The 20950-nt window shown below is 38.6% G+C and overlaps 1 protein-coding gene across 1 annotated transcript in view; it reads right to left on the reverse strand.

Moving 5' to 3' along the window:
• Positions 1–738: 738 nt before the first annotated feature.
• Positions 739–20950, reverse strand: part of LOC122533616 (fibroin heavy chain-like) — a 57670-nt gene continuing 37458 nt past the window's right edge. Inside the window, exon 4 of the mRNA XM_043663510.1 lies at positions 739–944. Coding sequence (XP_043519445.1) covers positions 739–944 — 206 coding nt within the window. The remainder of the gene's footprint in view (positions 945–20950) is intronic.

Here is a 20950-nt window from a genome sequence, read left to right on the forward strand (position 1 = left end):
GAGGACGTGCAACAACGCTTGCTACGACAATACCCGTGTTTAATCGTTGTTTAGGCGAATTAAAATTGTCTCAACGACAATCCCTTTAATTCGCGAGCCACTCACTGTCAGATATCACGTCGATTAACTCCATATATATATTTATATATATATTGTAATAAAATTTACAGTGACAGACGAAAGAAAATTTTAGAGAAGAAAGAAAAAACACCACAGAATCATACTTGCAAGTATGTATATGTGAAAATAAATTATCGTGATGTTAAGCAGAGTGATAAACTCAAATCAGGATTAGTTGCCGATTAGTTAAGTGAAAATTTTCTGTTAGATGTTACGTATGTTGTTTGTTGGGAAGAGAATATTTACTAACCCTTTCAATCTCAGATAGAACTATCACCTTAATCGATTTCTTTAATGCATTCAAGTATCAGAAACAGCATCACAAACGAATCTCGCGTTTAAGAAAATGTCTGTCGATTTTCACGCAACTTCTCCGAAGAATTGTACACGTTGCACATGCTTATTGGTATTGACTTCCACGAAGATTCACCGATCCCATACAAGTTGTATTAAAAAAAAAAAAAAAAAAAAAAAAAAAAGGAACAATATTTTGCATATATAAAAACGTACAAAATATCCAGAGTATACCGGTTAAAATTCTTAATCTGTATCCAAGTTTCAACCTGCAGAAATGTTCAATTTCACAAACAAAGCGTGAGTCTATCGTTAATAGGAATATCATGGAAAGGTGATCAGTTCTATCCGAGATCGTAGGCAGAGGTAATGAAGATGGCTGGTAGGCCTACCTTGGTCGAATACAAGGCAGCGGGTGGTCTTGGCAGCGAGTCCCGGGGGCAGAGCGAACCTGTAGGCCGGGCCCAGCGACAGCCCTAACCCCAGCCCGAGCGCCTCCGCGCCGCATCGGCCCCCGAACACAGGCCCTACTAGAATCACCCACATAACAACGGTCATCAGTCATCAACATCATCTATATATATTATACATATATATGTTTATATATATATATATATCGATTACACAGCGGTTATTATTACATGACAGTATATAACACATTCATTTACATATAGACAACAGAGTTCATGCAAACTGTTACCGATTGAAGTGTCAGCTGGTACCAGAGTCGGGTGAGAAATTAATTCTTTCGACAACTAACGATCACACTCCGACGTCAGTCACGAATTAAATTCCTCCTTTGGAGTAGGAGTTTACTTCCTTACTTCAACTTGCAACGAGTCAATTGAGGCTGTATAAGTCGGGAATACGTTTCGTTTCGATGAAATGTCTCAACCGTAAAGCTTTGTTACAAAATTACACCTCCAATTTCGATGATATCAGAATCGAATTCGATAACCAACAATTGATTAACAACACTGTCGATCGATCGGATCGATCGCCGATTAATTTCCCTTTGATCAACGATTGATAATTTGATTTGATTTGTCGATTGAATCCAGTGGCCGATTTTTTGACCATTAGTTTTGTTGTTTATGTAGTTGGTTAAACTGAAAATTCTGATCGATCAGTGTCCAACTTTGGACGAAACTTACGACTCGAACTGTGAATTTTTAATAGACGTTTTGTCTGTCATTTGGTGGACTGCATTTTTACGCAGAATTTGATCAACGATCGAGGATTAATTTTATTAAATCAATCAGCCGGACTAAATATTCTGACCGATTAATACCCAACTCTGGCTAGTACGTGCAAATTACGTTTCATCTGAAGTATAAAAATAGTTCAATAGTAATAGTGATATTAACGGAAAAATCAGGCCTCAAACAGACGAAAAATTTATCTTTCGATAAGTAGATACTTTCAAAATAAATTACCGACGCGATGACTCTAAATTGGTTTTATTTAAATAAATATCTGAACATATTTTTCAATACTGCGAAACTTGACGTCTAGGTTGAAGACACACGATCATCGAGATTCGAAAGTAAATCCCACCGAAAGGTCGAAAGTACAATACGTAACTGTCAATTCATTGCGAGGTAATATCGATATTAATACATTGTCATTGCTTTCACGGGGGACCATATTGGTTTTTTTTAGCATCGGGTCAGCACGTGGCAGGGGGTTGATTACGAAAGACCCTTTCTAATCTGAAGCAACCCTGTAATTGGAATTCATATCTACCCGATTAATGTCAATTGCCTATTTGTTCGTCGATAACACACACAAAATTCACTTCTCTTTGATAACGTCTCTCCCGTATGTGTGTAATAACGCAAATTCCGCGGGGAAGTTCTTTAATTGCATTCTCGAAAGAGATAACAATGTTGCGCAAAGATCTGCAGTCCACTGGTCGACGAATATTCAAACACCAATTTGCAACTCGTCTTCGGCTAATTATTTCTATACTGAACGGGACCCCACGTCAAAAATAAAATCTTTTTCGAATTTTCTGAACATTTCGACAAAGGAGAGAATAAAATATATGAGAGAATAAAAGTGTAATCTTAAATTCTTGAGATATCAACAGTTATATCTATGGCCGATTTTTTCCGAATTGGAGTGGATTAAGATTTTTTTATTACAATAATTTATCACATATATATATATAAATAAATATAAAATATATAAATATTTCACCATCGAATAGAAAAAGCTCGTCTCAATGGTTAAAGCGTATTACACACGTCCAAAGTATATTTTTCATACGATGACACAAAATATGTCAATAGATTCTGTATATATCCGGTGTTCGTAACGAAATGGTTAACGCAAACACGCGCGGCAAAGTCGTTTCTTTGAGATGTCGCATAAAAATCGGCAGCGAACAGATGTCAAACCATAATCGTCTTCGGCTCGTCGCTAATTATTTCACCCTTCGGAGGCAAAGGACGAGAGAAAGGGCAGCAGTACAATTACCAAAGCAAATTTCATTCCTGTTTAAACGGATATCGTCCGGTGTGACTCGGCTCGTTCTAGAAGATTGAGAATTACTGTCGAATTTCTTCAAGCGGGAGGAGAAGCTTTTTTCCCGTGTTGCTGGCGCGACCATTGAAAAACGTTCATAAATGCAAGGGAAGAAGCGTCTTTGAGGTTCTTTTCGCCGCCTAATTGTATCGGGTGTCTTAATCAGCGTGTAAGCTACTAAAGTCGAAAGTCTTCAAGGCAAAGTGGGAAGGAGGGTGAACAACCGAGTGAAAGAACAAACCGCGTACCGCGCTCTGCATCTCAAAGGCTGAATTTTAAAAGTGTGTTAAGCCCCCGCGGGCATTATGCTCGCTGCATTTTATCCTCCCCGCAGCATGAATTTAGATTGCGGCTTAGGCACCACGTTAGGCAGCTACGTGCTCTCTCTCTTTCTCCTCTCCCACTCGTGACGAGAGATCGTTGATTTCGAACGATTTTTCGAAAATTCACCGAAACGTTCGATGTAATAACGCTATCTGCCACCGAGAAAGAAGTTTGACGCAAAAATTCAAATTTGTTACAAATGATACGATTTAGACATAAATATGTACCTATTTGTGTATATTATATAATATTATAATATATTTTATAATGTATTATAACATGTATTAATAGTAATTTTGATATATTAATACAAATGTATTATAATATATATATATATATATATAATATAAGTCATTTCAGGTTTACCAGTATGGTCAAAGAATTAATATTACACGTTATTTTTATATATAAATATACATTACACACGTCTGGTACAGTCTCAGTTTAAGTCACTTAATTCAGAAAATCCTCAAGGTACACCTCATTTTTATTTGTCGATTTGACGAAGACCCACTATTAAAAATGGATGTACCAAAAAATATATAAAAAAATTCTTAAATGTTATTAGAAAGCATAGAAATTCATTCACGTGGCACATCACTTGCGCTGGCAACCGATTGCGGACCGTAACGAGTGACCAAAACCGTATATACAATAACTCGCCTTTCTTTCATCACTGAATAGAAATTATTGAGAAGTAATAAATTAATTATTTTGTTTTGCCTGGGTTATACTTAAACATACTTAAACCTGAGAAAGTATTACAATTTTGTGACAAAAAATTCTCGATGTGGCACGAGGTTAAAGATAAAACAGAAAAAAAGAACGTGTGCGATGTCAAATGCTTTCGCGAGCAACCTTTGTGTGCGTGTCTATGCTTTTCGACTCTAACGCACTATCGGTATCACCGGCGTGTTCCGCATTCATTTTCCATTCCTCGTGCGTAACGTTGTGTCTTCCAGTTCTACAGTATCGTACCGTTAGCGTGTTGGATGAAAAGGTCTCACGCCGGGAATCGAGCCGGCTAACTCGTCGCAACACAATCCACTCTCCAGTTCCAGCCTGTGCGTCTCGTCTTCTGCTACTTGTCCACCGAGCAAGAGAGTAACCGAGAGAAAAAGAGAGAGAGAGAGCTCTCTTCCTTCGACGCGTTGCTCGTTCTTGCGAAAGAACGACCTCGTCTTTTCATACGACCTGCACGCTGCATCTGCACTTTGCTGCGTCTGCAGGACGTGCAGATCATTGGAGATTGAATCGTATTTCAGAAATCACTCGCATGTCCTCGCATTCTTGCCCACCGTCGTTACTGCACTAGCAACGAAACTAACGCCGATTCTTGCGTGAAACATGCAGAAATTGCTCGCGAACGTTTACAGGATGAATACATTCTGTGAATCGAGTGAAATATTTTGGAAACTGGTGGATCTTCGATGTTCAAAATTGTTTCAATCACGAGTGGAATACGAAAAGTACGACGAGTCTGTTTTTCTTGCATCTTCGACACTAATCTTTTAGCTGTGAATGACGAGCATACTCAAAAGTAATTACAATTTGTTACTTGAATTAAATTCCTCGTGCAAGAATGAAACATATTTGTGAACTTTGGACACTTTAGAATATTTCGAGACTAGACCTGACTATTTCTAAGTATTTTCTTGCAACTGACGTTAATTAAGTTAAATGATTAAATTATTGATTTTTTCCAAAAAAAGGGAACTAGCGTTTCTTCCTTGTAATTTAATTCAATTTCACAGCAGCTGCGCGTACTCTGTGTCTGACGAGTATAATCGTCATTAAACGAGACAAGAGGTCTCGACTCAAAATTATATAAATTTTAATTATTTTAACTGATATATAAATTTACATAATTATAATATATAAATGATAATAAATTTATATATTTATACTATATAAATTATTATATAAATATAGTTTATTAAAATATAAATTTCCCGAAAAAACACGTGACAAATCAACTCCATAAATATAACCGAGGATCAATTTCTCGAAACAATTAGATAACGCGCGAAGAAAGAAACGAACGAGAAAGTCATCGAATCAACGACTGATCATCGAAACAGAATATTCTGCAAGTCCAACGAGATCACCGCGATATTTTCGCGGTATTTCACACACGCTCGCCCCATCGTCGTCGCGAGTTGTACCGCGAACAACCGTTGAAACCGAGAAACGAAGGAACCTCCAACGATCGATCGATCATTTCACGGTAGATCAACGATTACCAGAGGCATCATCCGTCGTCCCAGCTGCATGAATGACGAGGAGACGTGGTCGTGGATGATCGGGAGGGCCGAAACGACCAGAGGAAGAAAAAAGAGAAAAGGAAAAAAGAGAAGAGAAGACGACGAGATGGCGAAACAACGGGAAACGGAGGACACTGCCTAACATGGTGCACAAAACGATTCGGAACCGTGCGATTGTTGCGCATCGTGATCACCCGCAGCTGACAGCCGATTCTGCGATCTTAATCTGGCCAACGTACTCGCTGGAAAGGGAGAGAAATGTCAGAAGGGGGGGAAGGAACGAAAAAGGCGACAGAGAGAATGAGAGAAGAAGGGAAGAAAGAGAAAAAAAGGAAATCGGTAGCTTGGTCGATTGAGAGGACGGGAATCCGTCTGTCGGTTTATACGGTTGAGAGACCGGATCAAGAACCTTGAATAATTCATCGAGAAAGCGAGACTCGTTGCTTTAGCTTCGGTGCAAGGACTGACGTTGTTCCTTGCCTGTTTGCACTGTTAGTCGACTCGCTTCTCTACCCTACTCTCCTCGTTCTCGGCTATTTCTGACACCCTGTATCAGCCTGTCTGTCCGCTTCGTGTTTCAGCCTCCAAGCTGTACAACGTTGTATGTACATGGGATTTTTCTTAGTCCGGGGAAAAAGAAAAAAAAAAGAGAAGAAGAAGAAGGGAGAAACTCCCTTCTGTTTCGTCGATGCAGAAATTCATCGATTCCTCGAGCGAGTGTAGTATGAGCGAAGAAGCAACAGTCGCGCGAAAAACAATCGTCGATGTTTTAAAACTGTTGCTTTCGACTTTCGAGTCGTGTTTGAGATGTAAAGGAGACTCTGACCTGGCTCCGAGTTTGCATCTTTTTCCTCTACAATGTCCACATCCTGCAGTATTTTGAAAAAATAATAAACCTTTGTTCGTGAAAATTGCAAAAATTCAAGCGTCTGTAAATATATTGAAATTTCTTCTTTTTTCTCTTTTTTTAGATCAAAGTAGTATCTTAAAACTTACTGTATGATTCTCTTTTTTTTTTGAATATCAGAATGAAAAGACAACAATCTAAATTGTAAAATTTCGATCGTCTGTCTAATAATTTTTCATACGTTTGTAATAACGAGAATCTATCAAGCTAAAATTCCAAATAACTGCATAAATATTCGTTGAAATAATTGAAATATAATTTGCAACAGTTTGTTATTTTCAATCTGTAATCGCGTGATGTGTAATGCACGACACGGAGAACAAAACCGGCGAAAGTTATTGGTCCTTCGATTAGTTGAAAGTCAGAATGATAGAATGAAGATGGGAAAGGTGGACAAGAGCCATCGAAGCTGTTGGATGATAATCGACGTCGATTTTCACTGTAACAGCCGGCGTGTATCGATTGTGGAAAGACTAATGGCCAACGTGGTTAACCGTATTATCCCACGGCGGAAGTCCGCCAGTTCAAACGGGGACATAAATAGCGGCGGTTCCCGAATCGTCTGTTTCAATATTAGTTTAACAATCACGGCTATAGAATCCGATACGAACGTCACACTTACACTTATTAGCGTAGCAAGATACGCTCGTTGTCGTGCGCAATTTTGGAAAAGTTCACCGTGTGTGACACTTTACACGATGCAAGAGTGTAGTTTCAACGAGAAAAATTTTAAATTCATCAAAGTAGGGAACGTGTCGTACAAACGTACAGTGTGAATCGAAAAAGTGAAAATTGACACACGACAGAGTTTTGTTTCGCAATATTTCTACAAAAGCAGATAATACATTGACAGAATAATTTATTATGTAGGAAAGTAATGGGCACAGTAGCAATTTTCAATAATAACACAATGCAGAAATTCGAGAAGTCTCCATCACGTACACGCGCTTGAACAGAAAATATTTTTAATCGTTTAAAGATAAAACTTAGCGTGCTTACAGGTGACAAGTGTCAACGCTTTTCCGACGAGTCTTTTGTAAAAATATTTTCGTAAGAATATCGCCAAAAAATTGGGTACGCCATTTTTCATCCACTGTACATTTCATTTTCATAACGTAGAGACGTGAAATTTGTAGCACTTTTAATAGTCGAAGGAGATTGTTATAAATTTCTGTAACCAAACGATATATATAACAATTGTAAAGAAAAATTTGGGTTCTGTGTTTTTTTTTTTTTTTTTTTTTAGATTGCCCGTTACTTCGAATTATCAATTGATGTTCACACAACATCTACAAACTTCGCCGTTTGTTCGAGAAACTATGATTTTCCACAATTTCTCGCAATTTCTTTCTCGCAAAGACGGGAAATTTGCTATCGCGAAGCTCGATCGATACGCAGAGGCACGGTCACCGAAGAGAGCCCACACCACAAATCAACAATATTAAAGCAGCTCGAGCACACGGAGAGTCCAGCTACGAGAGAAACGCAATATAGAAACCCCCGAAACTAGCCACCGTGCTCGTCGAGGAACGACGAACGAGCCTCGGACAAAGTGGCCGGATTCTTTATTAATTTTACAACTTTTTCATAAAGCAAAGAGACGCCGGGATTTGATATACTCGCGCATAGTTTAGTGAATATCGACGGTGGCAGAATCCCCCTCTGGTTTGCCCCTCTCTCTCTCTCTCTCTCTTTCTCAAACTCTCGCCCCCTTGCCTCTTCCGTTGGATTCTGGTCAGCCAGAAACGAATTTCCTTGCTTGGTAGAAATTCCGCGGATTCTCTTTTCTTTCGTTTTTCTCTCTTGTTTCCCGTTTCTCGTTCGCCTAACTTCTAGAGAAACCTGGAACCTGGAGGCCCACGGCCGAAAGGGCGATCGAGCGAAAGTGAGAGTCGGGCCAGAGAACGAGAGGATGGCCCGAATGTTTCTCAGGGCGTTCAAGTTTCACGGTGGTTGATATTTCATACACACAGAACGGTGTGTGCAACGCCGTACCCCCTTCGTTGCGTCGACCTGTTCGGTACACCTAACTTCGCCTATATTGTTCACGCGTTATTGCTACGCGTACCCCATTGAGCCAAAGTGTGGTTTCGCGTCCGGCCGTAAGCGTCCGACCATAAAGCTTCCCTAGATGCGTCTTGTTTCGTCCTTTTTCTCCCTCCCCTTTTCATTTTCGCCTCCTTTCGTCAAACCTGGCCACTTTCGCGCCAGCCAGTTTCGAGTTTGTCGAGATACTGAAGTTTGAACGTTTGTCGCGTGATCTCGCGTTCCAAGTGAAACTACCGGCGACTAAAGCGACGTAGAACTTCCGTCAGAGGTATTAGAGTAAAAACATAAATAGAAAAGCTTTGCGATAAATTACCCGAGCTTCGAACTTTTTTCACTTACATACTCTGCGAGTGATCATTTAAATCTGTAAGATTTCTCAACAAAAATCACAAATTGGTCATTTTTTGACCATTTTGGTGGTTCTAGTATTGATCATTGTTAGATTAGAGTTTACTATTCGTCGATTAAATTCCAATGTCCAAATAAAAAAAAAAAAAAGAGAGGAGAGAGAGTTTTAGTCGCATAAAAAAGTAGGTACCATTAGCGTCAAACGGTGCTATACTCAACTTCAACGTAGTCCACTATTCTAACATCTCCGTAAGACGTAAACTCTTGCGTTCATAATTAAAAATAAAGATAGCACGAGTATCCAAAGAAAAAAAAAAGAAAAAGAGTTTTAGTCGCATAAAGAAGTAGGTATCATTAGCGTCAAACGGTGCTATACTTAACTTCAACATAGTCAACTATTCTAATATCTCCGTAAGATGTAAACTCTTGCATTTATAATTAAAGACAAAGATAGCACGAGTATCCAAAGAAAAAAAAAAGTAAAAGAGAGTTTTAATCGCATAAAGGAGTAGGTATCATTAGCGTCAAACGGTGCTACACTCAACTTCAACATAGTCCACTATTTTAACATCTCCGTAAGATGTAAACTCTTGCGTTTATAATTAAAAATAAAGATAGCACGAGTATCCAAAGAAAAAAAAAAAAAAAGAAAAAGAGTTTTAGTCGCATAAAGGAGTAAGTGTCATTAGGGTCAAACAGTGCTATACTCAACTTCAACGTAGTCAACTATTCTAATATCTCCGTAAGATGTAAACTCTTGCATTTATAATTAAAGACAAAGATAGCACGAGTATCCAAAGAAAAAAAAAAGGAAAAGAGAGTTTTAGTCGCATAAAGGAGTAGGTACCATTAGCGTCAAACGGTGCTACACTCAACTTCAACATAGTCCACTATTTTAACATCTCCGTAAGATGTAAATTCTTGCGTTTATAATTAAAGACAAAGATAGCACGAGTATCCAAAGAAAAAAAAGAAAGGAAAAGAGAGTTTTAGTCGCATAAAGGAGTAGGTATCATTAACGTCAAACGGTGCTATACTCAACTTCAACATAGTCAACTATTCTAACATCTCCGTAAGATGTAAATTCTTGCGTTTATAATTAAAGACAAAGATAGCACGAGTATCCAAAGAAAAAAAAAAAAGGAAAAGAGAGTTTTAGTCGCATAAAGGAGTAGGTATCATTAACGTCAAACGGTGCTATACTCAACTTCAACATAGTCAACTATTCTAACATCTCCGTAAGATGTAAATTCTTGCGTTTATAATTAAAAATAAAGATAGCACGAATATCCAAAGAAAAAAAAAAGAAAAAGAGAGTTTTAGTCGCATAAAGGAGTAGGTATCATTAGCGTCAAACGGTGCTATACTCAACTTCAACATAGTCCACTATTCTAACATCTCCGTAAGACGTAAAAATTCTCGCGTTTATAATTAAAAACAAAGATAGCACGAGTAGTATACAGAGAAAAAAGAGAGAGCAAGAGAGAGTCGCATAAAAGAGTAGGTATCATTAGCGTCAAACGGTGCTGAAAGGATTTCGCAAGATCGTTCAGAGCTCGAGGAACTCGGCGAGGCTCGTACGGTGAAGCTCGTAAAGTAAGTGGGCCCCGCGGTGTCGCGGGGACAGCCAGAGAAAATACAAGGCGAAGTCAAACACAAGCCGCCTGTGTCCTCTTTTGCATTAAACGCGCATTCCGTGGCAAACGATTAAGACCTAAGAGAAACCGCTTGTCCGAGCCACCGTGGCTACGGGCCAACGAATGAATGTCCTTATTGTCCTACCGTGAGAACTCCAGGCACGCGCTTCTCACCATGAATTCGATATAATTAAATAAATTATACCGGGCCCCGCGCGCGGCTCGTCTCTCTCTCTCTCTCTCTTTATTTCTTTCTTCTCCTTCTCTTTCTCCTCTTGCTATACACGGTGTCCGCCGTTTGTCCACGGCGGAGAAGGTTTGTTTTGCCAGCAAACATTTGGAATTTTGATTGGTTTCGGAGGTAATTTTTCTATGGGAAAAAATCTGGATAATATTCGAAATTTAAGTAAATTTGAAAGAGGACGGGTAAAACGTTTGTGTCTCTAAATCAAACACGGTCGTCTAAATTATTTTAAAAGGTTTCTTTTCATTTTTTCCTTGAAATATATTTTCTTTTTTTTTTTTTTGTATTATATCAATATTGTATGAATTACGATCTAAGATCATAAGTTTCTCTCTTTTATCGCGAATTGAATTTTTATCAATAAAGTGGTTGGACAACTTACGTTACGTGTAAACTTTCGAATTTCCTATTTCTCTTACAAATCTGCCTTTCTCTATTTGGAACATCCTGTATAATAAGAACATGGTCTAAGATCGTGAGTTTCATCGCGAATTGAATTTTTAAAATAAAGTGATTGAACATCTTACGTTACGTGTGAACTTTCGAATTTCCTATTTTTCTTATAAATTTCATTTTTGTCTACTTGGAACACCCTGTACAGTACGAATACGAATACGATCTTCGTGAACGATAATACACGTAGCGTATGTTGTGCAAGCAGCATTGTTACTTTATGCAAATGACCATTTTTCACGGTGCACGTAGCGCGAGAATAAGCAAAGAGTATGAAAGTAACAAGTTTTAGTAACAGCAAATTTAGTAATCGTTTGGAAATTCGTGCACCGAATTCAATCTTCCCAACTGTAACGAAACATTTGAAAATTTCCACTTTACGAATTTATGGTAATAAAAATTTAATAAGTTCACAAAGAAAAAACGTTTATTAAATTAAATTTTCGTCTATATTTTTCACTAAAGAAAAAAGGCTGTAACGCTAAGATAACTAGTCACTTTGTATCGAGTACTAATCATTTCTAACATAGTTTAATTTAGTAATAAACACTCCAAACGTAAAAGAAGATAATAGCTACGAATAGCACAAAAATCTTCAAAGTTACGAACATAAAAAAAGAACGACACCATTTTTATCTTTAGAAAATGTGAATTTTTACATCTTTGAATCTTCAGAAAATATGAATTATGTTACTAAAAAATAATAACGCTATACAGACGTAAGAGATAACTGATGTGATTCTTTCTGCGAGAGCACGTCGATTCGGTTCTTCCGGAGGAAAAAGAAAAAAAAAAAAGAAAAACGAGAGACGATGGAAAGAAAATTTTGTATAACGATACGGATGACAGAAAATCATTGACGCTATATAGTTAAAAAAAAAAAAGAAGGAAAAAAAAAAGAAAAATATGCAACGATATCGCGTTACTTTCGTCCAACTCGTGTTACTTTCAGCATTTACGTATAACAAACTACTCCTAAACCTGACGTGTCGTGAGACTGAAAAACTGTGGAACGAGTAATTCGAGAAGAGAAACCATATTGCATACCGTGGCATACTGTGGTATCGTTAAACGAACATATCTCGTGTTACTTGCGACAATTAAACATTCCCTCATTAACATGTAATCTTTAATTGGACGAAAACGAGCGCCTATAAATCAGTATCTAAGTACGAGCTAGCGACAGCAGGTTTATCTGAAAAATAATTCACAGTCGACGAGGCGACTTAACTTGTACGGCGAAGTTTAGTTAACTTCAACGTTTGAAACAACCGAGTTGATCTGACTTAATTTAATTTGATTTAATTCATTGATTTAAGGCTCAATTTAGGTGTTCGGTTCCTGAAGGGTCATCAATTTGATAATATTTCGAAATAAATAAATAAATCTTCGCCGATGAAAATTCATGAAATTCGAATAAAACTGACGAAATCTCAGAAAATTAATATCTAAATTTCTGCGTTTGTTTTAAGACGATCGAGAATTCCAGAGAGCGGGCATCCTTTTTTCAATTTATTCTCCAAACAAGAGACACACCACGCACGTGTTTCGTACGAGGTCTGAAACAAATTCAAATTAATTACGGCGTAAATAATGGAACGGACGAAATAAATATCAAAGTAGATATCGACTCATTGGAACGAACAGGTTGGTAGGAACAGTGAGCTTTATCGCGGATCTCGTACAAAATGGTAGAGAACAAGCTGTCTACTAATGCTTGTGTAATCCTATAAGCGGCATAAGTCCCGATGACTGGTCGGAATAATACCGATAGGCTGTTCTACCCTCTTTGTCCCACTGTCCCGTAACACGCAACCCTTTCTGCCGTAGCTTACCACCATTCCGCGACTAACTTCCGACGACAAACTTTCCGCTGGCAGTATTTTTCGAAGCAAGCTTACAAGATTGATCGCCTTTTACTTTTGCAACGAAATATAATTCTTTTTCATTCACACGTAACATTAACAAACAACAATACAACTTGATTCAAAGTATCGAGGAGTACGCAAGAGCGTTTTAAAAAGGACGAATTAATTTTAATTAAATCCTATCATTAACCTCTTGCGCTAGTAACTGGGTTCACGGACCATAACGAGTGACCAGATACCGTATACAATAATTCTTTTCGAATTCATCGGTATTCATCGCTGGTTAGAAATTACTAAGAAGTAATAAATTTATTATTTGTCTCGCCTATTTTGTTTTATTCCAATATATTTAAAACGGAGAAAATATATTGCAATTCTTGGCCAAATATTCTCGTCATTCCAGCGCAACATGTTAAAGCCCTGTGTTGTTTGTTTCGAAATGAAAAGTCGTGATTTCTTCATATGAAAATCAAAGGTAAACCTGAAGAGATCATTACGGAGACATAGTAGGAAAATTGTTGCACGCCGGTGGCTAACAGACGTGGAAACTTGCTCTCGTAGAGAAAAAGGAAACACTTGAATTACCACGTGCCGGAACGCGACTCGAAAAGCCTTCTACGAATTAATCTCGAATTAATCCGAAGAAATCGAGACATTCGATGAAAGGAAAATCGAGCGAGAAAAAGACATTCGCAGAGAAAGGAAAGCAACATACGTTATTCGATTTTCGTATACGTATTTAACAGCACAAAAAACATCAGAAGTATAAGGCTCCGATTAACTTTTCGAGAACGCGAATTTGCGTGAAAAATCCGCAATTTGGCAAAGCGAAGATCGAGCGATTAAACGCCGATTAAACACCGAGAAGTACCGCACGGCATTCTGGGATTCAGAAACGGGGAAATCGCGGCGGCGGCTGCTTAAAATTTCACCGTTCGACGACAAAAATACACGACACGGGCGTCGAGATTTTTCCTACCCGGGTAAGGACGCTCTTTTTCTCGTTTAACGAGGATTCCCGGCCGTTAAACACTCGGTTGAACGTAGCAAGTACATAGAACCCTCGCTCGCTCTCTTCACCTCTCGAGCAAGCCTGACTGCGTCGGTCTTCGCTTTGGCGGTAGCAGGTACCGGGGGAGGTTGGAATCGGATGCGAGGATCTTTTCCCTGTAATTAATTTAAGAGGGCTCGTTCGAGGTACTCTTGGCAGGCAATGTCTGACTAGATCTACCGAGAGTTTCCTCACGGATCACCGAGAAAACGAACAGTTTTCTCTTTCTCTTTCTCTCTTCCTTATCAGTTTTTGCTAGTTTTCCTCTTCATTTCCTCGTTTTATCCCGAGCAACACGCGCGCAAACGATCGGTTTTAGAAAGCAATTCGAGTTTTCGAGTTACCTCGACTGAATTTATAGAAAATTCAAAAACCATGGTCTTACTTTTTTGATCCTCTGGTTTTCGCTTTAGTTTATCAAGCTTCTCGTCGTTTAAATATTGAACGTCGGACATCTGCTGATATTGTCGAACTTTTTACATTGCTTTTACATCGATGGAATTCTTCGAGAAATGAGAAAACGAAACGAAACGAGCAACGAAGCTAGAACGAAGATGATCGCGATCAGAGGAAAATTACAGCGGTGAGAGAAAAATCTGTATTTACTATAGCAACAAATCGTAAATTTTCTAAAGACGAGACGAACTCTGTCAGTTAGAATTTAAAGTAAATTTCCTAAAGACGGAGTGAACTCCATCAATAACAAAAAAAATAAAATAAAATAAAATGAAATAAAATAAAATAAAATGAAATAAAATAAAAAAAACAATTTTAGAAAATAAGGAAACAATTTTAGGAAAACTAGGAGAATACACACAGAGCCTCTCGTCTTTCACGGAGGGTTGTACTCATGGTATTTTCGAGTTGTCGCGGGTTATAAGACGGTGTTAAGCCGGTGATACCGAAAAGGGAGATGGGTGAAAAAGGACGAAAAAGGAGGAGGAAGATCGAGAGATGCCAGGTACTCAGGAAGCGGGAGTAAAGCGAAGGAGGGAACGAGCAGCGGGAAAGGGAGCGCGTGGTAATCCAAGATTTATCCTCGCAGACTGTGACAGCGGGACTGGTGCTTCTAGCGCGATTTAAGGGCTACCGGATTCCTCGCCGCTTTTGCAACATTGCCACCGATCTACCAAGAGACAGAGACAGAGACAGAGACAGACACACGATTGTTTTGTCAATACCAAACATTGTTCGAACATTTGTCGAATATATTTCGAAATTTTGTTAAAATTATCGACGCTGTTCAAGAAGACACTGTCGAGACTGAATTACTTTCTTGTTTCTTAATTAGTTTCTGTATCACAGGTACGAAATTTGTTAAAATTCAAAATTTTAGCGACCAATCGTGCTACGATTTTAGAGACACTCTCTATAAATACACATAAAGAAAAAAAAATTGAATCAAAATGTAATTTCTACAAAAAAAGAAAGAAAGAAAATAAAACTTAATAGATGTACGTGTGTACGTAAAATTATCAGAAAATTACTAAACAAATGTTAGTAGATAATTTAGTAACATTGGTAACTATTTAGATACATTCAATTTTCAACCCGAAGAAAACAAACGGAACTTGTGTGTGGCAGCGAGCGCTTTGAAGAAATCCGTACGAAAAATTTCATTTCGACCGGCGATAAATTCGGCAAGAGTTATCACGAGGCTCCAGAATTCAGATTTAACCCCATCGGGTTAATCAATATAGCCGTAACCGGAGATTACGACGAAACGCCTTGACAAATTATCGCGCGTTGACAAAGAACGAAGCCGAGCGAAAGAAACGTAATCCACAGCGTACGGGGATTCGATCCGCCTGTGGATCAGCCGCGGGACGAGGCGAAAGAAACCACCCTGCCGCATAAAGGAGGCGCGGATACGCGCGAGGACCGAGTCACCGCGAAGGAGATACGCGCAATTACACGTACGCGCGCGTATTCGCGCGAGGAATACATCTTCGGGCGTGTAATCTTCTACCTGAGGCGAGCACGATGCACGAGCGGGACGAGGAGCCGAGCGGAGTGCGAGCGCGTGATAAATCGCGCGGCGATCTCCAATGGTAGCCGGCCGATCTCCTCGATTAAAGTAAAATATATGGCAGCTTTAATTACGAAGAGATTTCGGGACGCCAACTGGCCAAAGTATTATACGCGCGGGCGATGGGGGGAGGGAAGAGGAGAGGAGAGGAGAGGAGAGGAGAGGAGAGGCGAGAAGAGAAGAGAACGAAGGCGAATACGACGCAGTGGAGGATGGTCAGGAAAGGGAGACGACGATGGTTCCCCTCCCCCAGAGGGGGCGACCTCTCAGATGCATTATTCATGGACTGTGAGAAGATACGATATGATCCAATATGTGCTCGCGACCCGTACCTTCGCTCCGATATGCCGAACCACCGACGAGATACCCGGCGAACAACACCTCGTTCCCTAATCTGCTGAAAATTGGCCCGCGAATTTTCGAGTAATTTGTCACGCGGAGGACGCACCCGACGACTCCCTTACACCTCGTCGACGAGCCTCTCCTCTCTTCTCGTTGCACGATTTATACGCTTGTTTGCTTGCCGAGCAACCGTCTTTCTTCATCGTCGTTCGACGATTATCCACCGACCATGATGTTCCCGAGTGCAATTTTACAAAATTTTTTCGTTCGACTTTTAAATCTGTATTGAAAGCAGTGGGAAGCAGGGGAAAGATTTTTTAATTAAGAAGGTATCTTTTAATTAATAAAAATAAAATTTTCTCAACTGCACTGCACTTTATACGTCTTTTTAATAAGTTTCACGCATTTCTATGGGGCATTAGCACACATTCAGGAAGTTTTATTTTCTATTAATATTATATTCTGTTAATATTCTATTCTAATATATTCTATTAATATTATTTGCCCGTAGGCAAAACAATTTTTTTCCAAAAATTTGGTCACTTTCTTATTGCGTAAGAGATTCAGCGAATCTTGTGTGAATTTTCTCTTTTTTCCTACCATCCAATTTTTCGGTTATACTCTACTTCCCTCTGCGTGTGTACGTGTTCAAAAGTACGTAGCAGCCGTATTTCAGTCGTATTCAGAAAGATACATAAATTCGTGTAAATTCTACGCACGAGATGTACGTAACGGGCAGAATTAAATTAAATACTCGAAGCATAATAACCGACGCAATGCGTGGCGGATGAAACAATTCTCTATCTACGCTTTAGGGCGAAATTAAATAAAACATTCGAAGCATAACAACCGACGGATGAAAGCAATGCCTGGCGGTTGAAACAATTCTCTATCAACGCTCTAAATCGCGTAATCACATTCACACTCGCTAATCGTAAGTCGAGAAATGAATGCTGAAGAAAGCCAAAGGAAAAACGAAGAAGAATTACAATTCTATCAATCGTAAAACGCAACTATACTCTAAAAACTAGAGACATTCGATTCTCGAAATCTCGAATTTTTATACACTGTGATCCAACCAAAAATACTCGTAAATACTCGTCCGAGCTGGAATCGTCGCGCGAGGAATTTCGCAAGAATTATTCGTTTAGAGGTCTTGAACAGCTGAATCGAGAAACCGAATCCGTTTGATCCGGGAAAACGAGTGGTTTTTCTTCCCGGTACGGGGAGATGTTATTAAAGTCGAGAAGGGAGGGGAAGGGTTGCAAGCGCATCATCGAAGAGCGTCAGCTCGCACACTCGAGTTCGCGCGAAGAATTCTCGAGGGCTTCCGGTGGCGTGAACCAACCGGGTAAGAAGAGGTTTACCACCGGCAAGAGGAACTTTGAAACGCAGAGATAAACGGCGCGAGAGAGGAGAGATACAAGCGGCAGATCCAGGTGGTTCGATGTTTTCACGCGCGAACAAACAGACGAGTAGTCGCCCACCCCTCCGAGTTTTTTCGAATTTTCGCGAGATCTGTCTCGAATTGGTCGTTGCAACGCGTGAATTTTCTTTTTTTTTTACCTTACTCACTTCCGCTCGGCGAAAAGTTTCGACACTTTCGAGATTAATTACCATTACAATCGCGCAACCTTCTTTTTCCTCTCTTCGTTCGTTTCAAACAGTTTCAAACACGATCGTGTAATTCTTTTTTCTGAAACTAGTTGAAAGACGTCACGAACACGGTTCGTGATAAATATATTTTAGAAACACAGTATAGCGAGAGAAACGTTGTAAGACAGATCTCGGGATTTTCTGAAATTTCAAGAAATCAGTGTTCAATTCTCTCGTGAATTCTCGCGGTTTTACCACACGTTTAATTTAAAATTCCGCAAAGCTAAGATTCACTTCTGTTTTTTCTTCTTCATTCAAATTGAAACAACGATTCGTGATGTTGTAAGAGAGATTTTTATAATCTTTCTGAAATTTCAAGATACCGAGCTACTCGGGTATTCCCTCGTGGGTTTTCGCCCCGCGAATATCATTCGTATGTATCAGCTGTACTCGCTGTTTTCGAATTAAACCACGAGGAACAATCATCGACTTGATATCACGGCCGTTACCGGGGCTGTGATTTCGTAGCGTTGCGAGGTGCATACTTGCAGTTGCACGCGGGAGAGAAAACCAGAGGCTGGCGCGACGCAACGCAGCAGCGGCGAAACGTATTAACACACAATGAGATAGTTTTGTTCCACCGCTCCTTGGAAGCCGTGCGCTTGTTTCGCGTCTCTCCTCTCGTTCAAAGCACGTTCCATACCACGGAGCATCGGTCTCTACCTGGTGTTCAAAAGAATTCGTCAATTCGTTCTGTCACATCGCCCGCGTGAATTTCGCAGATTTTTCACTCGCGCGTATCGCAATTTCTTCGAGACTTGGAGAAATTCTGCTTTTTACTCGAATTTTCGAATTTGGAAAGAGAAAGAGGCACAAATTCCACTCGAGTGAGTAACTGAATGCTTGCGACTGATGTTTCTTTGTTCAAGTTTGAATTGAAAAAAGAGAGAAGTGCAAATAACTTTCTTTGTTTCTAAATTTAAAACGAGGCAAAAAGTTCGAAAGAGTTCTTTGCTTTAAATTAGAAAGAAAAAAATATGTAGCAGAAAATTAATCCCTTCGAAATCTAGTCACTACTTTAGCTAATTTAAGAAGAAAAATTGTTCCACCAATTTTAATCTCGTATTATGAAACTTTTTAGTCGACGCGAGATACAACAAATCTTACTATGGTTTCGTGCACGCGTGGAATATTTAAATTCAGTATTGCGTGTATACGTGGTGTGAAAGAATTGAGCTTTATCAATGAGAAGGCAGTGTGTCAAGCGTGATAAGGAAACATCAACCAATTGTACCTGAAAATCTTTTTTTTTTCTTGTTAAAACGTAAGTTGATCGCTGATGAATTTTAAGTGCGATGATAATAGCTGATGACGCGGTCAAGTACAGGAGAAACAGTGCGTGACACGAAACGTTATCGTAGAAGCAAGGAGAAACAGCACGTTCGTACCAAGACTCGGTGAAAGTTTCAGCTTTAATAGGAAAATTTGTTCTTTTTTGTAGATACGATATAATTTTTGCAAATTGATAAATGTGATAAATATAATTGTATACAACTGACACAATAAATATAATTTTCCAATATGTGTATAAACAAAGGGAATTTGATAGTTAATAGAGAATTATCCTACCATGCGAACAATTTGACAGAGCAAAATTTTTTTAAATTTTATAAAAAATATCGTTCTAAGTATTTTGTACATTTTGCGTGTTCCTTTCTTAAATTCCCCATAAATTCAAAACAACCGGCAGATTGAAATGGTACCATTAATTATTTTTTTCAACGAAAAATCAAATTTAGATTAAAATAATGAAGCAAAAAAAAAAAAAAAAAAAAAAAAATGATCAGTCTCAAAAGACCTACGTGAGTACATGTGACGCTTGAAAAATATAAAATAATAAAAAAAAAAAAAAAAAAAAAAAAAAAATAGGCTATTTCACTTGCGATATCCTTCTTTTTCAGTTTCTTCAAGCAAACGTCGAATACAAAATAACGTGAATGAAGCGTGCATTAGCAAGATACTGGTTTTATAATCGACGAAGGTAAACGACGATTCGTAAAAATTAGTGTTCCAATTATCAGGCTACTTCGTTTTAATTGGCAGCGGGTCGCACTTACGTTCCCACACACGCACGATTTCAGTTAAACTGTAAAGCAGGTTTTAACATTTCTCGAAACTCTTTCGCGCTAACGAAATACAATTTTTTATCCGGCTAACTAGTTTACGCGGAATAATATTCTTAACCGAAGTTAAAAAAGAAAAAAAGAAACGATCATGGAAATTTCAAGTATCGCAACATTTTTGTCAATACTCTTAACTATAAAATTTTGCAAATCTATGGAGACACTTGCAATAAAACGAAATAAAAATTGATGTACGAGAATTTTGATGTTTTTAAGACTTGTAACATAAGATTAATAACAAGAACTAATTGAAACATAAAATTTCCATCAGAAACATCAAAGTAAAATGAATAGAAAAGTTTTACGATATAATTGCTTTATATTTACAATATTTCTAGGAAAAATTAAAAATCGATCATTTTGACCATTTTGGTGGTTCTAACTGTTAAACAGGACAAGAGATAAGTTTCGAGAAGCTTTTTGACACTCGTAGGAGAAAAATAACGATGTGTGAGAATAATGAACGAGTCAAGAATTGAAACGAAATAAATAAAGATGATAAGTCAGTAGGCTATTAAAATTTTGACAGACTTTTGTTTCTTTTTGGGACGATAAATTTGAATAAAAGTGAAGGAAGACGTCTGTTTTTCTGAATACGGAGAAGAGAAACAACTCGAAATGATACACGAGAGTAACAAACAAAACAAAAATAAGGAACGAATAGGGCTGTTTATTAAAATTTCGACGGACAAATCTTTTTCTTTCTTTTTTT

The sequence above is a fragment of the Frieseomelitta varia genome, unplaced genomic scaffold, assembly GCF_011392965.1.
Source record: "Frieseomelitta varia isolate USP_RPSP 00005682 unplaced genomic scaffold, Fvar_1.2 scaffold_542, whole genome shotgun sequence".
NCBI classification, from domain to species: domain Eukaryota; kingdom Metazoa; phylum Arthropoda; class Insecta; order Hymenoptera; family Apidae; genus Frieseomelitta; species Frieseomelitta varia.